Source organism: Pteropus vampyrus, unplaced genomic scaffold (assembly GCF_000151845.1).
Source record: "Pteropus vampyrus isolate Shadow unplaced genomic scaffold, Pvam_2.0 Scaffold67, whole genome shotgun sequence".
NCBI lineage: Eukaryota > Metazoa > Chordata > Mammalia > Chiroptera > Pteropodidae > Pteropus > Pteropus vampyrus.
In genome coordinates this window covers 109,676-132,489 of record NW_011888848.1, presented here as the reverse complement: position 1 = coordinate 132,489, position 22,814 = coordinate 109,676, and the positions used below count along the sequence as shown (strand labels likewise).

General features: G+C 32.9%; 1 protein-coding gene across 1 annotated transcript in view; it reads left to right on the top strand.

The window, feature by feature from the left end:
* Positions 1-15,441, top strand: part of ENPEP (glutamyl aminopeptidase) — a 74,700-nt gene extending 59,259 nt beyond the window's left edge. The window contains exons 14-20 of the mRNA XM_011361433.2: positions 1,960-2,110; positions 3,333-3,406; positions 3,497-3,601; positions 3,690-3,860; positions 5,741-5,881; positions 13,274-13,352; positions 14,638-15,441. Coding sequence (XP_011359735.1) covers positions 1,960-2,110; positions 3,333-3,406; positions 3,497-3,601; positions 3,690-3,860; positions 5,741-5,881; positions 13,274-13,352; positions 14,638-14,790 — 874 coding nt within the window. The 3' untranslated portion in view covers positions 14,791-15,441. The remainder of the gene's footprint in view (positions 1-1,959; positions 2,111-3,332; positions 3,407-3,496; positions 3,602-3,689; positions 3,861-5,740; positions 5,882-13,273; positions 13,353-14,637) is intronic.
* Positions 15,442-22,814: the final 7,373 nt, after the last annotated feature.

The following is a 22,814-nucleotide window of genomic DNA, read 5'->3' as shown; positions in this document are numbered from 1 at the left end:
CTAACAAGTCCATGGGTGGGAGCAGAAGTCCCTGGGTGAACGAAGAATGTTACAGAGGATAGCTTAAAAGACCACCTAAGCTAAAAATACGAACAGGATTCCAGCCAGGTTTCAGGGATCAGTGGCTCCAACGATATCCAAGGTAAGGGCCAGGTTAGCAAATAAAGACTACCAGGTGAACATCAGCCATGCCAAGATTGCAGCTCTCTAGGTACACCAGTTTTACCACTTAATAGGTGTTTGCAGAGGTGACCAGAGGATAACACAGGACTGGATAAGCAACTTTCCCATCTCCTTGTGAACAGCCTTTTAAAAGAAGGACGAAGTAGGGGAATGGGGAAAGATCAAAAGGGATCTAGTTGATTGCAAAGACACTTTCTAGGCCAAAAATCTGAACTTAATTGACAAATTAACTTTGAGAGACCAGATATACGAGGACTTTCCAAAGCTCTCCACACCACCTGAAGGCTTTGCTGAACATGAGCGTGTGGAGTCAGTTCCATCCATGTAGGTCTCTTTTAACTGTTCCACTGTCTCATTCAGGAGCCATGTTAATAAGACACTGTACTTAACTCGGGCTTCTCCAAGAAGGACTGAGCCATTTTTCTGTGTCAAACACAAGGAAGCAAAAACAAATTTTTTGTTACTAGATTTCCCAAACTTTCTGCATGCCTCAGCCCAAGATAGGAGAGCAAGAATTCCCTCATAGGACCTATTTTTCCTCTTCATTGAATTTGGTGGGAACTTTCTTTAAATTTTAGCCCTCGTTCTCTCTACAGTATGAATTATAGGAAAATTCTATGGTTTAAGTCTTTCAGCCTAGGTTCTCACTATATAAATGAAAAATTTTTGAATAAATAAAGTTTCAAATGTCAACACAATATTCTAAATTTTTTTTTTACTTAACAAACATAGTCAATAAAACACTTCATTTCTCAATATTATTTATACTTTTATTAAGGAAGGCTGGATGCTCCAACATATAAATCCTTCTTAATTGATCAGGAACTGAGAAAAAGGAAAAATCAGCTCTCTGAACTGAAAAGAAAACTTTGTATCATATCTCATTAGTAAAAATCATATAATGTCAAAAAATTTTATTCTTATTTATCTCTCCAATACTAGTTCATCCTCTAATGAAACTCTTAGGGGAGAAGTCAATATATAATTACATTATTCTTCATTTACAAAATTACCTCAAACATAATAGCACTTAGTGCAGCAGTATCACTAATCTGATCATTTAAAATATATTCTTTAAACTTTGAAAATGTAATTGGAAAAAAAGGATTCCTATCTAAAATTCCTTCCAAAACCTGGGCTAAAATTTGAAGTATAACAGATTTCCGAGAACATAATTTCAAAAGTTCTAGAATCCCTTCTAAGGAGGAAGAAATTGGATTATTTTAACACTGAAATGTAAATAGTAATTTCAGAATTTCTGGAGGAACAAAACCTCTTTTTATTTAGTCATATTATTGGGAAATGTATAAAAAAGGAGATGTTTAAATGGGAAAGAAGTTCAGTTGGGATATTTTAAGCATTCATGATTTGTGAGTACTGTTATTCCTATGTTTTCTTCATACCAAAAGCAAATAATTCAATAAGATGCTTTTGTAATGGTATACTTGTCTGTCATAATTAGCTTATGAATCTAAAATTTAAACATTTCTGTTTATCAGTATTAACCAAATAGCTAAACAATTTTAGTTTTAAGTGAAATTTTGCCAGAGTGATTTTTCAAATGTACATCTTTATATTCTTTCTCTTTACTATTGAATGTTTGAAAGCATTGTGAACAAACCCCTTTGACTGGGCTTCAGCAATCCATGCATTTTCTTAACCACATAATAGAAAGTTCTCATTAACATTGAATTCTGTTATCCCCATATTAGTTCCTTCTGTTAAATGAAAACTAATCTATGTTTTTTAATTAATCATGTTTTTTTTCTTTCTTAGAGCTCAACTTCTGGATTATAAAGTGGCTCTAAACTTGACCAAGTATCTTAAAATGGAAGAGGATTTTTTACCATGGCAGAGAGTCATTTCAGCTATAACATATATCATTAGCATGTTTGAAGATGATAAAGAGCTATCCCCTATGATTGAGGTGATGTTAATGATACATCTTATGAAAGTAAATGTTTAGTTATTAGCAGACTAGAAAGATTTCTGAGAGAAGGAGCTCCTGGGAGACACAAAAGCATATCTGCCTGCCAAGTACAATCAAAGGAAAGTGCAATGACTTGGAAAGCGTCAGTATTTCTGGTTCAGTATACCACTTAAAGGTATATTTTAGTGTTAAAAAGAATATAACGATTAATATTTTATTTAAAATGGACAATATTTTGGGGTTGCAGGGCTGGGTGAAAAAGGTAAAGGGATGAAGAAATACAAATTAGTAGTTACAAAACAGTCACTAGGTTGTAGAGTACAGAATAGTGAATATAGTCGAAATTACTGTAATGGCTGTGTGTAGTGCCAGATGGGTGCTAGACTAATCGGGGGAATCACTTCATAAATTAATTGAAACTAACATAAAATAATAAAAAATATATATTTTTATAAAACAACATTTTAAACCCTAGATTCTAAGTAGATCCTTTTTGTAATGGACTTATCCAAGTCAAAATGAATTTATTTTTACCGAAATATATTATATTTCATGTTATTTCGACAATAACATTATTGTTACTGCTGTTATTTCCTCACTGAGGTTTTATTACAAGGTAGTCATTTTAAATACTTTACTTTCTGCAGCACTTTGGCAAGACACTTGTAATTTTAAACAAATTCTAGATTCAAATCTCTAGCTCTTCCACTTAGTAAATGAAAGAATTTAGACAAATGATTTAATATTGTGAGTCAATTTTCTTTGTATGATAGGAATGTTAGCACTTGGTTGCCTATGGTAATGGGATAGCAAGGAACATGTAATATAAATGTCCTTTGTAAATCCAAAAGCAATATACAAATATTAGTTATCATTATTATTATTTTATAAATTCCTGAGCAATCTCATTAGTGCCATAAGTATGTCAGGTGTTATTCTGTTTCTCAAAAATGTTAAGTAAGAAGTGGAAGTTAAAAGAGGCTTACCCAAAGTTTTATAAAACAATGGAGACTGATCAGGATGGCCTTAGCTTCAGGATTGAAGCTAAATTGCAATGTGGTAAGAACTGAATATATCCCTTTCATGAAGACAGGCTCAAAGTTCTCTGAACTAGTAGAAAAAAAATGATTGGAACAGAAGGGGCTGTAGATTATAATAAATGAGAGACTATTGATAAATAATGGATTATTACTCATTGAACATGATGTTTTTATTTCAGGAATACTTCAGAGATCAAGTGAAACCCATTGCAGATGATCTGACATGGGATGATACTGGAGACCACCTCGAAAAGTTATTTTTTACATTTTTAAAACTAATATTAATTTAATATCTGTTTGTGTGTTCTAAAATGTATTGAAAAGTGTGTGTTTGTTTCCTAAGGTTACTCCGTACTTCGGTGTTAGGGCTTGCATGCAAAATGGGAGACCAAGAAGCCTTGGGCAATGCTTCCACGTTATTTCAGCAGTGGCTAAGTGGGACTGTAAGGTGACTGTCCACCATGTTTTCATTTCTAGAAGATTTTAAACTGCGAAATGAAAACTTCAAATATCTGAAACACTGTTTATTCTTCTAGGATTCCTGTAAATCTCAGGCTCCTGGTATATAGGTATGGAATGCAGACCTCTGGCAATGAGACTTCATGGAACTACACTCTTGATCAATACCAGAAAACTTCATTAGCTCAAGAAAAAGAAAAACTGCTGTATGGATTAGCATCAGTGAAGAACGTTACTCTTTTGTCAAGGTAAGTTGGAACTCTTTTTTTTCGTGTCTATGAATGGCATTTGATGGTTTCAGTGTCTTTTAGATGCTAATTAAAGTATGATGTATTTCCAGAAAATCTATTATAAATTATTTTTCCTGCCAGAAACAAAGTATCTATGTAATAGTGGCTTAAATAATAAAGAAATGTAATCTCACATGAAAAAATGCTGGAGGTAGACAGTTTTCAGTTGTGTGCAGTGGTTCAATATTTTTGTCTAAGGTCTGGGCTCCTGCTCTTTCTGTTTTGTCACCTCAACATGTTGGATGTCTCATGACTTCCTGAGCTCCAAACATTTTTTTTTTTTTCACACATATGTGTTCAATGGAAGAAAGACAGGAGCAAAGAGTCCCTCCTCGCAGGGTGCTATATGTTATGTTAAGAGGTCAGTTCCTTCCACTTCCCCTCATAATCCAGAACTGGTCACACTTGATCACATGAGTCTACCACTTGATCATTTGTGGACTTGGAGGAACTTAAATTCCTTTTACTGATTTGGGTCAATCATGATATTCTAAAGCTGAGATGAGAGTCTACCTTCCCTAGGATCAAAGATACCTTGATTCACCCCCTGAACAAAACTGGTCTCTGTCAGTAGAGGAGTGTCTGCCACAATATGCACACACGCGCACACACACAAAGTGCATTTACAGTCCACTCAAAAGGTGTAAAGACTGCTTGAAGCTCATTTATGAATCTGCTCCCACTCTCACTTATGACCCAAGTCAACTAACTTCTGCCTTAATTAGTGTTTTTGCTTAGTTATGGTCTTTGAGTTATTTACTTCATTCATTTAATCAACACTTATAATATCCTTTCTATGTATAAATATCTAGATTTGAGGAATAAAAATGAATAAGACATGATATCTATCCTTGAGAAACTCATAGGTGCATGGGAGAGGCAGAATGTAAATTATAAATTACAATGCAGTAAGCAATTTGTAAGGACTACCAGAAACAGTTTGTTTTCACCTGGCAGGACCAACAATACACCTTCACCATCTTGCCTCAAGGCTATATGTCAGTTCTGCTCACTTCCCTAAGACAGTCTACCAAGAACTTGATCATCTTGACAGTCCATAAAACATCACATTAATCTATTACCTGGATGGCATTGTGCTAATTATATCTGATGAGAAAATTAACAAATGCTTAGATGCCTTCCTAAGACATGAATCAGAATGTAAAAGATAAATTGCACAAAAATTCAGGGGCCCACCCCTCTAGTGCATTTCTGGAAGTTGAATGGTCTAGAGCATGTTGAAATATTCTCTGTAGATACAGCCAGGGCATAAATTTAATAAAAATCTATTGATTTGGCTACTTAATCTATTGATTTGGACTTATTTGCATTATACTACAATTATACCCAACTAATCTAACCATATAGATTACATTGGGAGGTTGTTTATTATAATCTTGTGAAGAACAAATAAGACTTAACTGTTATTCCATAATAAAATAAGAGTATAAATACTTTCCCTTAACTTATGGCTTCCTTTTTATAGTTCAGTGGGATCATAGATAAATGGATAAAGTGTTTCTATTTAATAGATACAATTTCTTATTTAATTAATATTTAAAATTGTGATGTTTATTGTTTTTACTACTTTCAAAATAATTCAATTTTTAATGTTTCTGTAGTTATATTTCAGTAGTCCTCAAAATCATAGGCTTTTTTTAAAAAAATGATTAAATATTTTTGAAAAAAATTAAATTGTGTTTTACCATTTGTCATATTTAATTAACTTTGTTGATTTGTGCATTAAGAATCGAATTATAGGAATGAAAGCTATGTTCTATTAGAATTTAGCTAAGGGTGAACATTAAAATTCATTTTGAATTTTTGGCTTGTCTTAGGTATTTGGATTTGCTCAAAGACTCAAACCTTATTAAAACTCAGGATGTGTTTACAGTCATCCGATATATCTCATATAACAGCTATGGCAAGACCATGGCCTGGAATTGGATACAGCTCAACTGGGAATATTTAGTAAACAGGTGGGATGATCAGATAATAGTTTGTTGTTCTCTTTGTTGGATACTATTTATAAGTTCTTTCTTTTTCTCTTTACTGTACTTCTGACATCTGTACAATATATGAAACGGTGTATTATACAAGTTAAAGGATCATGGTATTTTCCTTACAGAGAAGCAGTATACTAATTAATTTTCAGCATAATTTCTTATTTTGGAAAATATTGTTTCTACCTGATTTATAGAATTCTGAGATCTGAAGAAATGCCTAAATCACATTATTTTTAGTTTGATTAAAATAAGTTAATATAATTCTGCCTGTTATGCAAGCACCTAGCATAATTCCAGGCACATTTTTAGTTCTCAATTAATATTTAATGAAAACTAAATGAGAATTCCTGGACTTAGGTTCAAATTATAGCCCTATATCTTACTGAACTTATATGGATAATAACTTTTATATCCCTTGACCAGATAATTAAACTTTAGGTATTTTGAAAAGTTCTTAAAAGGGAACTATGTTTCCCAGGCAATAACAGTTTTAAAATGGGAAATAGTAAATTAATTAAAGGGATGCTTTCCCAAATTTCTTATTTCTTTGGTCTCATACAGAAAAAATGTTGCTATTCTTGGTCCCGATCTTCTAAATTTAATGCTTATTTTCATTAAAAAGATACTTCTTTGACAGGGTATAAAATATAATATAGGTTATATATGCCAATCAGATGTGAAAATATTAACCAAAAGACACTTACCATCTGTAATCCCCAACCCAGGAAATAACCTCTGTTATCCTTTCCTAATTTCTTCTGTCTTCCTGTCGGCACTACCTAGTTGATTGCCTTATCAGAAATACTAACTATGACGATAACTTTTATTTCTATTCTCTTTTCTACTCTACAATTCACCAGAGTGCCACTATGTTGATTTACATTTCTCATTCTTCTGAGATCCAGATTATATCTCTTGCTCTCAGCCAAAATATCTTCCATTGCTTTTGCTTATTTTTGATAAATTTTTGCCTTTTCTATTCTTGCAACAATTGAGTGTAACTGCTCATCCACCTCTATGAAGATTAATTGGCATATGGGTGTGTGTGTGTCCATGTGTGGGTTCATGCTTTGTTCATCTGTTTATAATCGTTTCAATAAAATGCTTGCTTTAGAATGAATAAATCTACCTATTCAGAACGTGTTGAAATGTGGGGTTAACAGTTCATATTCTGCAAGATAATACCTTCCATTTTGAAAGATACATACTTAGTGACAAATATTGTGTAGTTTTAATTTGAAAAGACTATAAAATGGTTTTTTTGGTATATGCTGCAAGAAACCTATATAGATGAAGAGCAATGTTTATTTTTGCATTGTTGTGAAAAGAGAAGCAAATAATGTTAATTTTGCATGATAAAATGGTCATCCCCTTATTGTTTATTAAATAGAACAGTGATCCTCAACCTTTTTGGCACCAGGGACCCGTGCTCCTGTGAGAATCTAATGCCTGATAATCTGAGGCAGTGATGCTAGTGCTGGGGAGCAGCTGCAAATACAGATGAAGCTTCATTCACTTGCCTGCTACTCACTTCCTGCTTTGTGGCCCTGTTCCAAAAAGGCCACTGACTGGTACCGGTCCATGACCCAGGGGTTGGAGATCCCTGAAATAGCGTATTTCTCAAGGCCTATTTGAATAGCTCCGATGTAATTTATTTCAACTGATGCATTTTTCATTTTTAAAAACTAGTTCATTTTTATTCTTCTTTAAAATTTAAGAAGTACAAAAAAACAGGTGTAACCTTGTCATAAGTCATAAACATCTGGCCTTAAAGTAAATCTATTAGACATAATACTGAATTTTTTTCAAGAAAAATAAATCGATAAACTAATTCTAGTGCTAGTTCCAAAACCCTCACCCAAGGTTTTTAATATTTCTTCAGTCTAGTGATCTAATTCTCATGAGGTATTATTTTAAATAACTTCAAACATAAAATTATGTAATAACCATATATTCAACATACAAACATGAAAACAGACAATGTCCAATATCAATTATGGTTAGTTTAAATAAAGAGAATTTTCGCATTAAAATTGGATAAGACAAATTAAATAGAAATGAGCCAAGCTTTATCCAAATATTTCCAAACTCTTGAACATTTTCTAGACTTCAGAATGAGTGGTTTTACTGCCTCTATTTCTGAACAATTTATTGTCATCCTAAAATAAATAAGCTGCTTTTTTTATAAAGCTTTTATCATGTGATTTTTATGACAACTGATGGCCACACCACTAATGTCTTTTCCAGTTGAGACTTAACCACAAAGTTCCAAAGATATTTCAGAAATTTTTCTTTGCTTTTTTAAAATTTCACTAAACTAATAGATGAAACTGAAGTTGGATGAACCCCATAAATCAGTTGGTTTTAATTTATGACTATGGCTGAAAAAATTAAGTCAATGAGACATGACTGGAATTATTTAAACAATACTTCATAAACAAAATAATTTAATAAATACTTTGTGTTCATCAAAATCATTTATTTTGGGAAACATAACCATACTTATGTAACTATTAAGTCTGAGAAGATTATTTTCACATAAATGTTTTTTTTAAATGTTTAAGATATAATTAAATCTTTATTTTTGTTTTAAAAGTGATGAATGTGATAAATATATAGCATATTTCTCCTTCAGTGCTAAACTTTATGTGGTACTACTGGTTTCTTAGGTATGAACATATTTTGTTCTTACACTTCTAGTGTTTATATAGGTAGTTGCAGTCTTTATTCAATTGATTCATTGCTAGTTCTCAAATATATCCTTTAATTTTTAGTCCTTAATAACAAAATAGAAGAGGAAAATTATAGAAATTATAGAAGGGCATTGAGAAAAATTGTTTTCTTACCTGTAATTAGCAGATTTTCTTTGAATCTGTAGAATATAATTACAGTGACTTACTGCGATTTCCTTTTTTAAATCTCCATTTTCTTATTATAATAGTATTATTGTTTTGCACAAAATGCAGATAAGCAAAAATAAGGATACAAAAATCACCCACAATCCTACCATCTAGAAATAACCCCTGTTGTCACACTCTTGTTTTTTAAGTCATTTTTTATGGCAATTTATTTACAGAAATAGAATCATATTATTCATTTGGTTTTATAACCTTTTTTTCCCAGACCATCCTATATTGTGGACATCTCTTCATGTCTTTAAGTGTGCTTCTTCAATGTTATTTTTAATGCTCACCTATGTTCTAATATGTAGATATATCTTAGTTTATTTAGCCAGTCTCCATCTGTTAGACAATAGAATTGTTCCAAATTTGCCACTATATAAATAATGTATTGATGGATATCTTTGAAACTGAATCACTTTGTTCTTTGAATGTCCTTGACAATTTCCTTAAAATACAAATAATACTTGAAGTAATACTGTTCTGTTAAAAGATGATTTTATTTTTAGGGTTTCTGATGAATGTTGGAGAATTGTCACCCAGAAAAAAATTTTGCTAATAACTTTGCCCATGTTTCCAACCTTTGCCAATACTCAGTGCTGTCATTTAAAAATATTCTTGCTAACTGAGTATGTTAAAACTGGTATCTCATTTTAAATTATAATTTTTTCATCTAGTAAATCTCAATGAGCATCTACTGTGTGCTAGGCACTGTGCTTAGCATTGAAGATATGATGGTAAAGGGAAACAAATCTGGTTCCTTGTCCTCATGGAGCTTAGAGTCTAGCAATGGAAACCATTATTAAGTAAAGAATCACACAAATATGTGTATACTTAAAACTGTAATAATTTCAAATAGAAGAGGTTCAGAGCACACTGAAAGTGTGTAGATGGAAAACTGACCATGTCAAGAGAAGTTGGAGGGTTAAGGGCTTCCCTAAGAAAGTGATGGTTGAGCTGAATTCTGAAAGAAAGGCAGGAGTTAATTAGGTAAACAGGAAGTGAAGCATTCCTGGCTGAATGCGTACTATCAGAAAAGAGGAAAGGTAAGCTTTGCAGAGTCACATTAAGATTTGGGCTTTTGTTCTAAGAGCAGTAAGCCACTAAAGAGTTTTAAGTAAGAAAATGAAATGATCGATTTTACTTTGAAAAGAAATCTCTGGTGCTGAGATACAGCACAGACCTAGATGGGGGCCACAGTGAATTTGGGGAAAGCAGGTAGAGAGCTATTGCAGTAGTCTTGACAAAAGGTAGTGGTAGATTGAACTATGGATGTAATGATGGAGATAAGGACATAAGAACAACATTTAGAAATAGATGGTAGATTAGAAATGGGAGATAAAAGTGAGCTGTCAAGAATAATGCCATAATTTTGAGAAAAGATACGATTTGCAGGAGAATGGTGAGTTTCTTTTGCTATATATGATGCCTTTGAGTCTCTTGAGATGTTAAAACAAAGATTGTCTCAAGGTTATAAATCCCTTGTCAAACACTACTTAAGGTTTGAGTAAACTAAAGACTAAAAAATGCCCATTAGATTTATTGGCATAAAAGCTATTGTAATTCTAGAAAGAGTTTTTCAGTGGAGTGATGGGGGCAGAACCCAAATTAGAACAAATCAATAAACGAGTCGGTGGTGAGGAGATGGAAACAAGAACTACAGAGAAATATCTTGAAAAGTTTGACTATGAATGGGAATGTGAGAGAAAAGAAATTAAGAAATATAACAGATCAAGGGAAATGTTTTTTTTTAATAAAATAAAATTTTAATATGTTTAATATATTTAAAAGCTGATAAGAAATATCCAGTGAAGAATGAAAAATTTAATATGTAAGAGAGAAAAAATATTTTTTTAAATTAAGCTTTTAAGAAAATGGCGAGAACTAGGAATCACAGTACAGGTGATAGAAGGAAAATAGGTACATTTGTATGTTTGTAAGCTAAAAGATATAGGAGTTACTATGTATTTTCCTGGTGAAGTGAAGGCAAGGGAGTGGGGAGGAAGGGAAGAGGGGGAGTGTTTGGAGGTTGGAAGAGAGTGAAAACATTTGGGAAAAAAAAAAACAATTCAAAGAGGAAGAAAATGAGTTTGCCAGGATAATGTAGGATGATTGCCAAGTTAGAGAGCTTATTTAAGAATAATATCCATGAATTTAAAGTGAGACATTATAGGGAAAGTTGGATGACCTCCCTTGGGAGAACTTGGCTACCTGGTGCAAACAGAAAAAATGGCTGTTGATTTCATCTAAAGCTGGAGTTTTGCCAGACACAAACTATTAAAATAGAGAGTTTAGAGCTTGGGCAAAAATGTTATTGAAAGTGGTAGACTGTGAAATCTAGACTGTGTAAGGAAATAAAGGAAAGAAAAGGAAGAGCTGATGGTCCAGGAGAAAGTAGGGGTAGAGATGGTCAATGGAACAGAAATCCAGATTTAGTCAAAGAATGGTCATAGTGGAAACTGAAAGATAAATTACATCATGGAGGGTGCATAAGCAAATCATTTTATAGGAAGAGTACTTATGGATGATCACAAGGTATAACCATGGGAATTGGTGGCAGAGGTGGAGTGAGGAAAATATCACTGGAAATAAGGAGGTCAAAAAAACTAAAGAGCTAAGATGTTATATTAATTACCCATGCGTACCTCGAAATCGCCTCACAGAATGGAATGACTTGGAGTAGGGAGGAAAACTAGGAGTCAGGTGCCAAAGTGCATCATAAATGAGGTAAGGAAGAATAACCTGAAGGAACATAGGTCTTTATAGAGAGTGGAAGAATCATGGTCTGGAAGCAGCAATGGTGGGACTCGACACACCTATTCCATTTCTGACCTGGTGCTATGAACAATGAGAGAAAATAAATATTCCCCAAATGAGAAGTGGTATTCCCTGTAAAGGGATAGTTCCAGAGCACTAGATTGAATGGTTCAAGAAAGTGGGAATATCTAGGAGGCTAAGTCAGAGAGGCAAGAAGGTACACATATTGTAGGGACAGTGTTGAGAATAGATGCCTCAGAATCTTAGATTTTTGGATAGTGGCTGATGAGATGAAGTAAAGGGAAAGTGATTGCCTTAGACTTCTAAGACATAAAAGATGAGAGACACAGTGGATTTAAATTCAGTGGTGTCGGTGATAAGAGTGAGCATTGGACCTAGTGCACTGAAGATCATGGTTAATTATTAGAACTTTTCATCTTCTTCCCATTGGTATATTCTCTTTCTATTTCTTCTGCAAACTACCAATTCATTATTTTGCTAATTTTATGTTTGCATATTTCTCCCTCTCACTAATTGGAAAGATTCTTTATATAGTGAAAATACTTTTTCTTTTTAAAACAAAGTAATAAATTTTGACTTTTAATTTTATGGCTTTTTTTAGTATGAAACTTTAAAAAATGCATGTGCAACAAACTTTATCAGTTTTTATTTTTATGGTTTCTGCCTTTGCTATGTGATAATTTTAAATGTAAAATTTCTCCTACTGCTTGTTGACTCCTTTAACTAATGATATATTTTCTTTCATCCTTCCCCAAACTTCCAACAGCTTACATTTTATACATATTTTCATAGTTGTTTTTTTTGCACTGTGATTAATAGCGATGAGATGTTTACCTATCACCAATCATTGGTGTTATGGCCTATAAGGAAATTTCTGATTCTTGCTCTTTAAGAGAGAAAATACAAAAGGGACAAGGATGTAGATGATATTCTATCTTTGCACTTAGCTTCAAGTGTCTTTACTTAGCCAGGCTGATACAGATTATAACCCCAAAATACAAGTAGTTAATAAAGCTTTTCGAAAGCAAGATAAATAGCCTATATTCAAATTTCTGTATATGCAGGAAGATCCGTAGAGTATTAGCATAAAGGTGATAGAGCTTTTCTGCTATAACAGAAAGATAGAAGTAATTATTTCTCATTCAGGTTAGTCTCCTTAAGTCAGCATTCCTAGTTGTTAGATGGTTTTGCAGCTTTAAACCTAGAGCCTCATCCTATCTGTGATTAAAACTTGGAGAAAGAGGAGGAAAAAAAACAAACAAACAAACAAGAAATCTAAGGCAAGCAATTTTCTTAAGTGAAGAGGCATAAGTTGAACATACCACTTCTGCTTCTGTTCCAATGATAAGAATTGGGTCACCTATCTCCACCTACCTATGAAGGAGGCTGAGAAATGTAGACTCTAGCTGGGTTTTCATGTGTACAGATGAAAGGAGAGCTGATTTCAAGAATAAAACAAGCTGTCTACCATGTTTGGGAAAGTGGCGTGAATCTATCTACAAAAAGAAGTGCAGAGTTTCCTAAGAATTTCTCCTGAATAGAATTATTTTAGATTAAATGTTATGCTTACTTTGAAAATTACTTTTAAAAAAATCCACAAAATAAAAAGGAAATGTCTGCATCTAGAGAAAAGATTTAAAGTGCTGTGTACTTATATTCCCTTTTACTCCTCTAAATTTCTCTTCAGATACACAATCAATGACAGATACCTTGGCCGGATTGTCACAATAGCAGAGCCATTCAACACTGAACTACAGCTCTGGGAGGTATGAAGATAAAACCTCTAAACTTGTCTTAGAAGGAACAAAACTAAACTTTTCCAAAAAACAGAAATGGTATTTTCTCTATTCAGATCACAGAAGACTAAAAGAAAGGAATAATTATTATATCTAAGTAAATGTATACCTATAATAAAAAAAGATGAAAAAAATCTGTACATGTTCAGTATAGACAGAATCATTGTAGGCCTAACTACATAGGACACGTCAGCAACAACATAATGTTTTTAAATTCTATTTCTGACCTGTGCTTGGTCGAATCCTCAGACACAGAACCCTCAGATATGAAGGGCCAACTGTACATCAAAACATCATGATATATACCTTAACTGTGTGCAGTTATTGACAACTGTATCTCGATAAAGCAAAAAAAAAAAGTAACGATTAAAAAATAAAATACAGACCTATTTTTTCTAAACTGAAAAAAATTCAAATAAGCAAGAAACAAAGTTTAAGATATGAGTAAAGCAAGGTCTTGAGAGCTTAGAAGTCTGCATGAGATCATTCAGGTTAGCAATGCATGAAAAGTATATCTCCCCTTTCCTAGTAAATGTTATCCCAAAATAAGATGGTCAAGATGTGATTTTTTTCAGAATTTGTAGTTTTGGAATTTCAAAACTAAATCTAAATCTTTTAGGTTTCAAATATCTCAATTCCCGGAGGAGAGAAAAAGTATATTAATATTGGACACATTATATGAATTTTCAATATCTGTGTATTAGATATAGGAATGTTAACATTCTTCTGTGTGTTAAGAAACAAAATAGTTCTTATTTTTGTAAATAGCAAATCATACTATGCTTGAGTTTAGGGAAGAGTTTTGGAGGGAAGTAGGAAGATAAAACCAAATTTAACAGATTTTTTATGTGTTCTTAATAAGTGAACTGCAAGTATATTAACTGTTCTAGACCCCAGGAGTGAAAGGCTAAACACAGCCATCATTCCAGGGACCACCCTGGGGAATGTACAGAAAACAGAGAATCCAGCAGTAGCAGGAACGGGCATGCCAGCTGCTAGCATGCTGCTCTCTTTCCCTAATATGTCAGAGCCTCTTTTGGCTTGATACACTGCCATGCACCCAAAAGCCATGGGTTACAAGGCCAGTCTGAGAGATAGGCTCAATCTAAATGATGCACTGAGATGTATCTCAATGTCATGTAGTGATACTGGATTTCTAGGTAAGAAGGAGACGAATCCACTTCTGTAAATGAAATTCTTGAAGAATAATTGGACTTAAAAATGACTTCCTTAATTATTTCCCTCTCTTTTATAGATGGAGAGCTTTTTCAAAAAATATCCAGAAGCTGGAGCAGGAGAAACACCTAGGCAGCAAGTGCTGGAAACAGTGAAAAACAACATTGAGTGGCTAAAACAAAATAGAGAGAGTATAAGAGAATGGTTTTTTGATTTAACTAGGAATGGTTAATGTGTTCAAATATATTTTAATTTTGTAAATTTGTTTTTTTTCCTATTAAGCATTTGATAAACTAATTTATAAGCACTGTGAAGGGAATCTTATACACAGATACTGCTTTTGCTAAGCATTATGTTTTATGTCTTGCAAAGCTTTAAAATTGTTCATCTTTGTTTATGAAGGAAGATACTAACAGAGTGGTTAATGTACTCAGGGATTTCTTCTAAGTGTACTTCATAGGAGATTTTTTACAAACAAGAGAATTTAATAGCCATTTTAATGTTTTTAAATATCTTTCTTTGTACCTTTAATCTATGAAAATAGAACAATTTGGTCTTAACTTTACATCTTTAGTACCAAAGAAACACCACTAATCTTTTCTCTTTATTGATTTTCAAGGTTTAAATAGCAGTATTTGAGAGACCAATATTACCATCTTAATCTTTATTTTATTATTCAGAATTATGCAGATCTAATATCATTTTATTCACATATGTCTTATTCCTTTAAATCCTTCCAAAGTAACAAGGCTTAAATTTTACTCAAGAATCGCATGCATTAGCCAAAGAAATGGCTGACTGTTGCCTTTACTCTTACAAAATCAACAAGAAAACTCTCCTGTTCTTTTAAAAATAAATCTAAATGATTACCTTGAGAAATATATATTGTTTTTCAGTGTCACTTTACTCTTGAATAATGATGACTGCAGTGTTTCCCAAATAATTTAGCACAACAAAGATAGGATTCAAGAAACCTGCCTTTTTTCATGCTTGGTACTGTGTCAACCTGTTCCATTCCCTACAAAGCTCCTTCGAATATGCTATGAAATTAGAGGGAAGATAGTGCTTAACTCTGCTCCGTGGATTTTAGAGGAAAAAGGCTAAATAATTGGAAACTGGTCAGGAAAAAGCGAAGGCTGATTATTCTATAAACCTAAATGGAATTAGAATTTAGCTTCGAACTAACCTAGCAATCTAAGTGTGAAAATGAGAAAACACATGGATGTCTCCAGCATGACTCTGCATATCCTGAAGCTACATCTTCTTATAGTAACTTTTATGTATAAACCTCTATCCTAATCCATACAGAATAGCATGGATCAAATTTGTATTCGTGACTTGATTGAAAACATTGGTTATATTTAATATGGCACTTGATGCCTAGTAGATCCACAATTTAAGTCCAATAAGCAGAAAAGACAGTAAATTACTATGTTCCAATCTGCTGTATGTAGAAAATCTAAATTTATTTGGAACCTTCAGAAGTATAAGATAATTTAAGATTTACTTAATAATTGAAGCATATGAAAACAATCACAATCTTAGCTTTGAATTTATTTTCATAATAATATACCTTAATCAATTCCTCTCAAACTTTGTAAACTTCCTTATTGCTGTCCCTTATTTATCATTTCTCAATTCACAAAGCTAAAGTGGCAAATACAAATGTAGACTGAGAAAAAATAAAAAGATGAAATGACATTTCCAGACCAAAACTTTAAAAATATTATTTTAAATTGCTTCAGAAGGAAAAAACACATTAACACCATAAATCATGAGGAAAACTCCACTATGCTCATGGGGATTTACACTGTAACTTCAAATTAACCACAATCAAAACCAGCACTTGAAGTCTATGTATTGTTTCAAGTGTATGAATAAAGAAGTGGGATGATATCCTTCTGCTTCACGTAATAAGTGAGTTTTTTAAAGAAAAAAATGCAAGTTTGAGGGAGACAGTAAAACAGATTCCAACTTGTCTATGGGTCATTCTATTTCATTTTGTTTTAAGCGCTAAAATTAGAATGAATGGGTTAGTTCTCTTTACCCCACGTGAAGAAGAGCTGTGCACACTCTGACATAATAACCCCACGAGCCCATTAGCCCTTCTCAAACAGTATCTGGTTTTTAAAAGGCTGATGGTCAATAGGAACATCTGCGCTAAGCACATTTTACTCCTATACTGACTTAATTTTGTCATAGTTTTTACAGAGGAAAGAAAAATTAGTGCGTTGTTTTCAAAAATTAAACCACAATAAAACCATCAACTTCAAAAACATAACTGGAAGGAAAGATCAGCAAGGTCATGTAACAAGAAGCAGGGCCACTGTCACTGCCTTGCCTCTACTCAGCCTATGCCTATATTTCAGATCTTTGCTATGGACCCACAGAAACTAGAAGTTTAAATAATAAACCATGAACGTAAAAGTGACAGGCGGGGAAATTTGGGAAGTAGAAATGTATAGCTGGGTTGAAGGCAGTGGTATTCCTTTAGTTGGCCCTCCATGCTGGTGATGTGTTAGTCCAGAAATAGATAAATATGAGATGAGAACAAGAATCTAGAACAATAATTCTCAAAGGAGATTAGGGATAAGGAGGGAACTAAAGGAAGGGGAGTAGAATTACCAATGGAGCTTTCAAAAACATTGCTAAATAACAACAATAATAATAACAAACACTTTTGTGTTTACCAAGTACTGTTCTAAATACTTAGCATTCCACATACATTAATTTTTTATATTAAAACTTTACAAAAACCCCATGAGGTGGTACTGTTAATATCCCTATTTTACAAATGGAGAAACTGAGACAGAAGTTAGAGAACTTGCCCAAGTCACAAAAGTAGTATCTAGCACCAGCCAGGATTTGAACATAGGCAGTTTATCACCAGAACCTATGCTCTTAACCACTATGTTAGAGCTGAAACACACACCGTGTAAAATTAGAGTGATCTGGGTTTGAATTTCAGCTACTTGGTAGTTCAGTGCCTTTAGTCTCTCTATTCTTCAGTTTCCTCATCCATAAAGTAGGAATAAAAATAATAACTACCTCAATGATTAGTTGTGAGAATTAAATGCAAAAATGCATGTAAAAGATGCATGAGTGGGAAGTAACCACTCAATAAACATTAGATGTTTTAAAATAAAAAAATAGATGGAGACTAACCTTAAAAACACCGGAGCAGATAAAATAAGTTTAGCTGTATAAACTTGACCTGGGTCATTTCTTGTTTTTACTCCTGGAAATCATAAACTAAACAAAATGTTACTCAAGGTTGATATGAAACAATCACTAACCAATTCCCTACCATGTAAGAAAATTCTAATATTGTAACCAGTCACTGTGAAAAATAAACAGACACTCCCTTGTCACTGGGTAAGCTACTTTATAACAGCATAGCCCCGAGCCTCAGTCCAAGTTTTGGTTTGAATGCTCCCAGTTCGTGAACTATTTTTTTTGGTATGTGCACAATAAACTTTTACTAATTACTACTTCTGTGATTCATTTGTTTTACTTCAGTTATTTCTGAACTTTTGACAGATGCTGTTATTGTTGTTATTAAGATAATCCCCCAGTCTCTACTTAAGACACCAGTTTGGATACTATAATAAACTTGGTTCAGGAATAACCAAACCTAAGCAACTGAAGGTACTAAAGAGAGGTAATGTGTCCCCGCCCTGTCCGCCCCCCCCCCTGCAAAAAAAATGAGAAGAAATAGTGGAGAAGATAAGCTACATGAAGAAAAAAAAAAACAATTTTAATAAAGAGGGATAAAACACATAGCCTAAAAAATATTGGTTTGTTGATTTAACCATGTGTCATATTACATTATGTATTTTTAAATTCCTAAGGAGAATTTTAGTTTTATGACAGGTATCAATTTTGTTTAATTTATAGTGTGTTACTTTTCTTTGAGAAAGATAAAGGTGGTCAACTGCAAAATCCTGTTCTACACCCTTGAATTCTTGCCTTTTTTTTAAACAAAGAGTTATTGTCTTTATTTTTCTCCATTAATACTTCCTTACTTACATCAAAAATGATGATTATTGATGCCTTCTGCCCTGTCAGGACACAGCTAGAAAATGGTCATCCATGATGAAGGAAGTGGGCCCTCCTCAGACACTAAATCTGCTGGCACTTTGATCTTGGACTTTCCAGCCTCTGTAACTGAGGGAAATGAATTTCTGTTGTTTATAGGCCAAAAAAAAAAAAAAAAAATGATTACTGAAAGAGAATGCGCTCAACATGTATAGAACACTGCACCCAACAACAGTATAATACACATTCTTCTCAAGTGCACAGGCAATATTCTCTAGGATTGACCATATGTTAGGACATAAAACAAGCTTCATAAACTCAAAGAAATTAAAATAGTATAAAATGTGTTCTCCAACTGTAATGGAATTATATTAGAAATCAAAAACAAAAGAATATTTGGGAAATTCATGCGTGCACTAATTAAACTACACATTCACAAATAACCAATAAATCAAAGGATAAATCATGAGGGAATTTATATAGTACCTTTAGATGAATGAAAACAAAAACATAATACACTAAAACTATGGGATGCAGCGAAAGCAGTTCTCAGAGGGAAATTCATAGCTATGAACATCTACATTAAAAAAAAGAAAGTTCTCAAATCAATAACTAAAGCTTCCATCTTGAAAAACTAGAAAAACAAGAGCAAACTAAACCCAAAGAAACTGGAAGAAAGGAAGTGGTACAGATTAGAGCAGAAACAAATGAAATAGAGAATAGAAAAATAATGGAAGAAATCAATTAAACCAAGAATTGGTTTCTTTGAAAACAACAACAAAATTGACAAACCTTTAACTAGACAGACCAATAAAAAAAAGTGAGCAAATTTAAATCACTAAAATCAGGAATGAACGAGGGGATATCACTACCAACCTTATAGAGATAAAAAGGATTGTATGAGAATACTATGTACAACTGTATGCCAAAAAAATTAGATAACTTAGATGAAATGAACAAATTTCTAGAAAAATACAAGCTATCGAACAGATTCAAGAAGAAATAGACAACCTGAATAATCCTATAACAAGTAAAGATATTAACTTAGTAATGAAAAAAAATTCCCACAAAGAAAAGCCCAGGACCAGATGACTTTCTTAGTGAATTTTACCAACTTTAAAGAAAAAATAGCACATATTGCTCACGAACTCTTGTGAAAAAAAGAAGAGGAAGGAACACTTCCCAATTCATTCTATGGACTCATTATTATTCTGCTACCAAAACCAGGCAAAAACACAAGGAAAAAAACCCCCTAAAACTACAAACCAATATCCCTTTTGAGTACAGACACAAAGATCCTCAACAAAATACTAGCAAACCAAATCCAGCAATATAGAGAAAATATCAGAAACTATGACCAAGTGCCAGGTGAATTTATCCAGAAATGTAAGGTTGTTATGATATATGAAAAGTAATCAATGTAATACACGATGTTAACAGAATGAGAACAAAAATCATATAATCAATCCCATACATGCAGAAGAAACATTTGACAAAATCTAACACTCTTTCATTATAAAGCATTGGACAAACTAGGAATATAAGAGAACTTTTTCAACTTGATAAAGGGCATCTGTGAAACAAGAACAATTAACAACACAATTATAGGTAAAAGATTGAAAGCTTTCCTGCTAAGATCAGGAACAAAGATGTTCTCTTTAGTTACTTTACTTAACATCGTACTGAACATTCTAATGAGGGCATTTAGGTAAGAAAAAATAATAAATGAAAGGCACCCACATTAAAAAGAAAAAAGTAAAATGATCTTTGTTATCAGATGATATGATCTTGAATATAGAAAATTGTAAAGAATATACACACATACACACACACACACACTGTTAGAACTACTAAATAAGTCAGCAAGGTTGCAAGATACACTGTTAATATACAAAATTAATTGTGGTTTTTACATACTAGCAATAAAAATTTTGAAAAAGACATTAAAATCATCTCCACTCAAAGACCACCTAAAAGGATAAAATATCTTGGAATAAATTTAACAGAAGTCCAAGACTTGTTCAGCTAAAACTATAAAACATTTAAAAAAATTAAAGATCTAAATAAATGGAAAGACACTTCAGATTCATAGATTAGAAAACTTTATATTGTTAAATAGCACTGCTCCCCCAATTGACCTAATGATTCAACATAATCTCTATGAAACTCCAGCTTGTTTTTTTTTTTTTTGTGGAATTAACAACCTGATCATAAAATTCATATGTAAATGTAAGAGACACAGAATAGCTAAAAAAAAAATCTTTAAAAATGAGAACAAAGTTAGAGAACTCACGTTTCTTGATTTTAAGACTTACTACACAGCTATTGTAATCAATACAATGTGCTACTTACATAAGGATAGACATATAGTCAATAAAATAGACTTGATTTTCAGAAATAAATCCTTACACTTACGGCCTTTTGATTTTGATGAATATGCCAAGACAATTAAATGGGGGAAAAATAGTCTTCAACAAGTGGTACTGGGATAACTGAATATCCATATGCAAAAAAAAATAACAATAAAGATAGACCCCTTTCTTACACTGTACATAAAAATTAACTGAAAGTGAATTATAGCCCTAAGAGCTAAAACTCTTAGAAGAAAAATAGGTATAATTTTTGTGACCTTTGATTACATAGTAATTTCTTAGCTATGACGCGAAAAGCACAACCAACTACGACAACAAAATAGATAAATCAGGCTACGTCAAAATTAAAAACCTTTGTACTGCAAATGATACTATCAAGAAAGTAAAAAGACAACTTGCAGAAGAGAAGATATTTGCAAATCATATAGCTGATCAGATACTAGTGTGCAGACTATATAAAGAAGACTTACAACTCAATAATAAAAAGGTAACATAATTTAAAAATGAGCAAAAGATTTGAATAGATATTCCTCCAAAGATATAAAAATAACCGATAAGCACATGAAGAAATGCTCAGCATCACTAGTCATTAATGAAATGCACATTAAAACTACAATGAGTTATTGCTTTCCATACGCTATGATGGCAACAACAAAAAAGACGATAACAAGCATTGGGAAGGACATGGGGAAACTGGAGCCTTCATACATTGCTGGTGGGAATGTAAAATGATGCAACTTCTTTGGAAAACATTTTAGCAGTTTTTCAAAATATTAGACATAGAGTTATCATATGACTCAACAATTTTACTCCTAGGTATATATTCAAGAGAAATAAAAACGTATACCCATGCAAAAACTTGTACACAGATGTTCATAGCAGCATTATTTACAATAAAAATAGAAACAGCCCAAATGATGAAAGGATTTTAAAATATGGTATATTGACGGGAAAATATATTTGCAAGTGATGCTTCCAATAAGGGTTTAATATCCAAAATATACAAAGAACTCATACGACTCAATAATAACAAAAAAAAGATCCAATCAAAAAATGGGCAGAGGACCTGAACAGATACTTCTCCCCAGAAGACCTACAAATGGCCAACAAAGATTTGAAAAGATGCTCGACATTGCTAGCTATTAGGGAAATGCAAATCAAAACCACAATGAGATACCATCTCGCACTTGTTAGAATAGCTATAATTAATAGGACAAGTAATAACAAATGTTGAAGAGGATGCAGAGAAAAAGGAACCCTCATACATTGCTGGTGGGACTGAAAATTGGTATGGCCACTATGGAAAACAATATGGAGGGTCCTCAAAAAACTAAGAATTGATCTACCATATGATCCAGCAATTCCTCTACTGGGTATTTACCCCAAAGACTTGAAAATCCATATCCAAAAAGATATTTCACACCAATGTTCATAGCATTATTCACAGTGGCCAAAACATGGAAGCAACTGAAGTGTCCTACGATAGATGATTGGCTAAAGGAGCTGTGGTACATTTATACAATGGAATATTACTCAGCCATAAGAAGAGATGAAATACTGCCATTTGCAACAACATGGACGGACATCGAGATAATCATGCTAAGGTAAATAAGCCAGAAAGAAAAAGTTGAAAATCATATGATATCACTTATATGTGGGATAGAAACCTAAAAGCAACAAATGAACAGGACAAACAGAGACTCATGGACATGGACTATAGACAAGTAGTTACCAGAGGGTAGGGAGTAGAGGTAGGGGGAAGGTAGATGGGGTAAAAGGGGTCAAATATGTGGTGACAGAAAGAAATCTAACTATGAGAGGTGAACACACATTGTAATATATATAT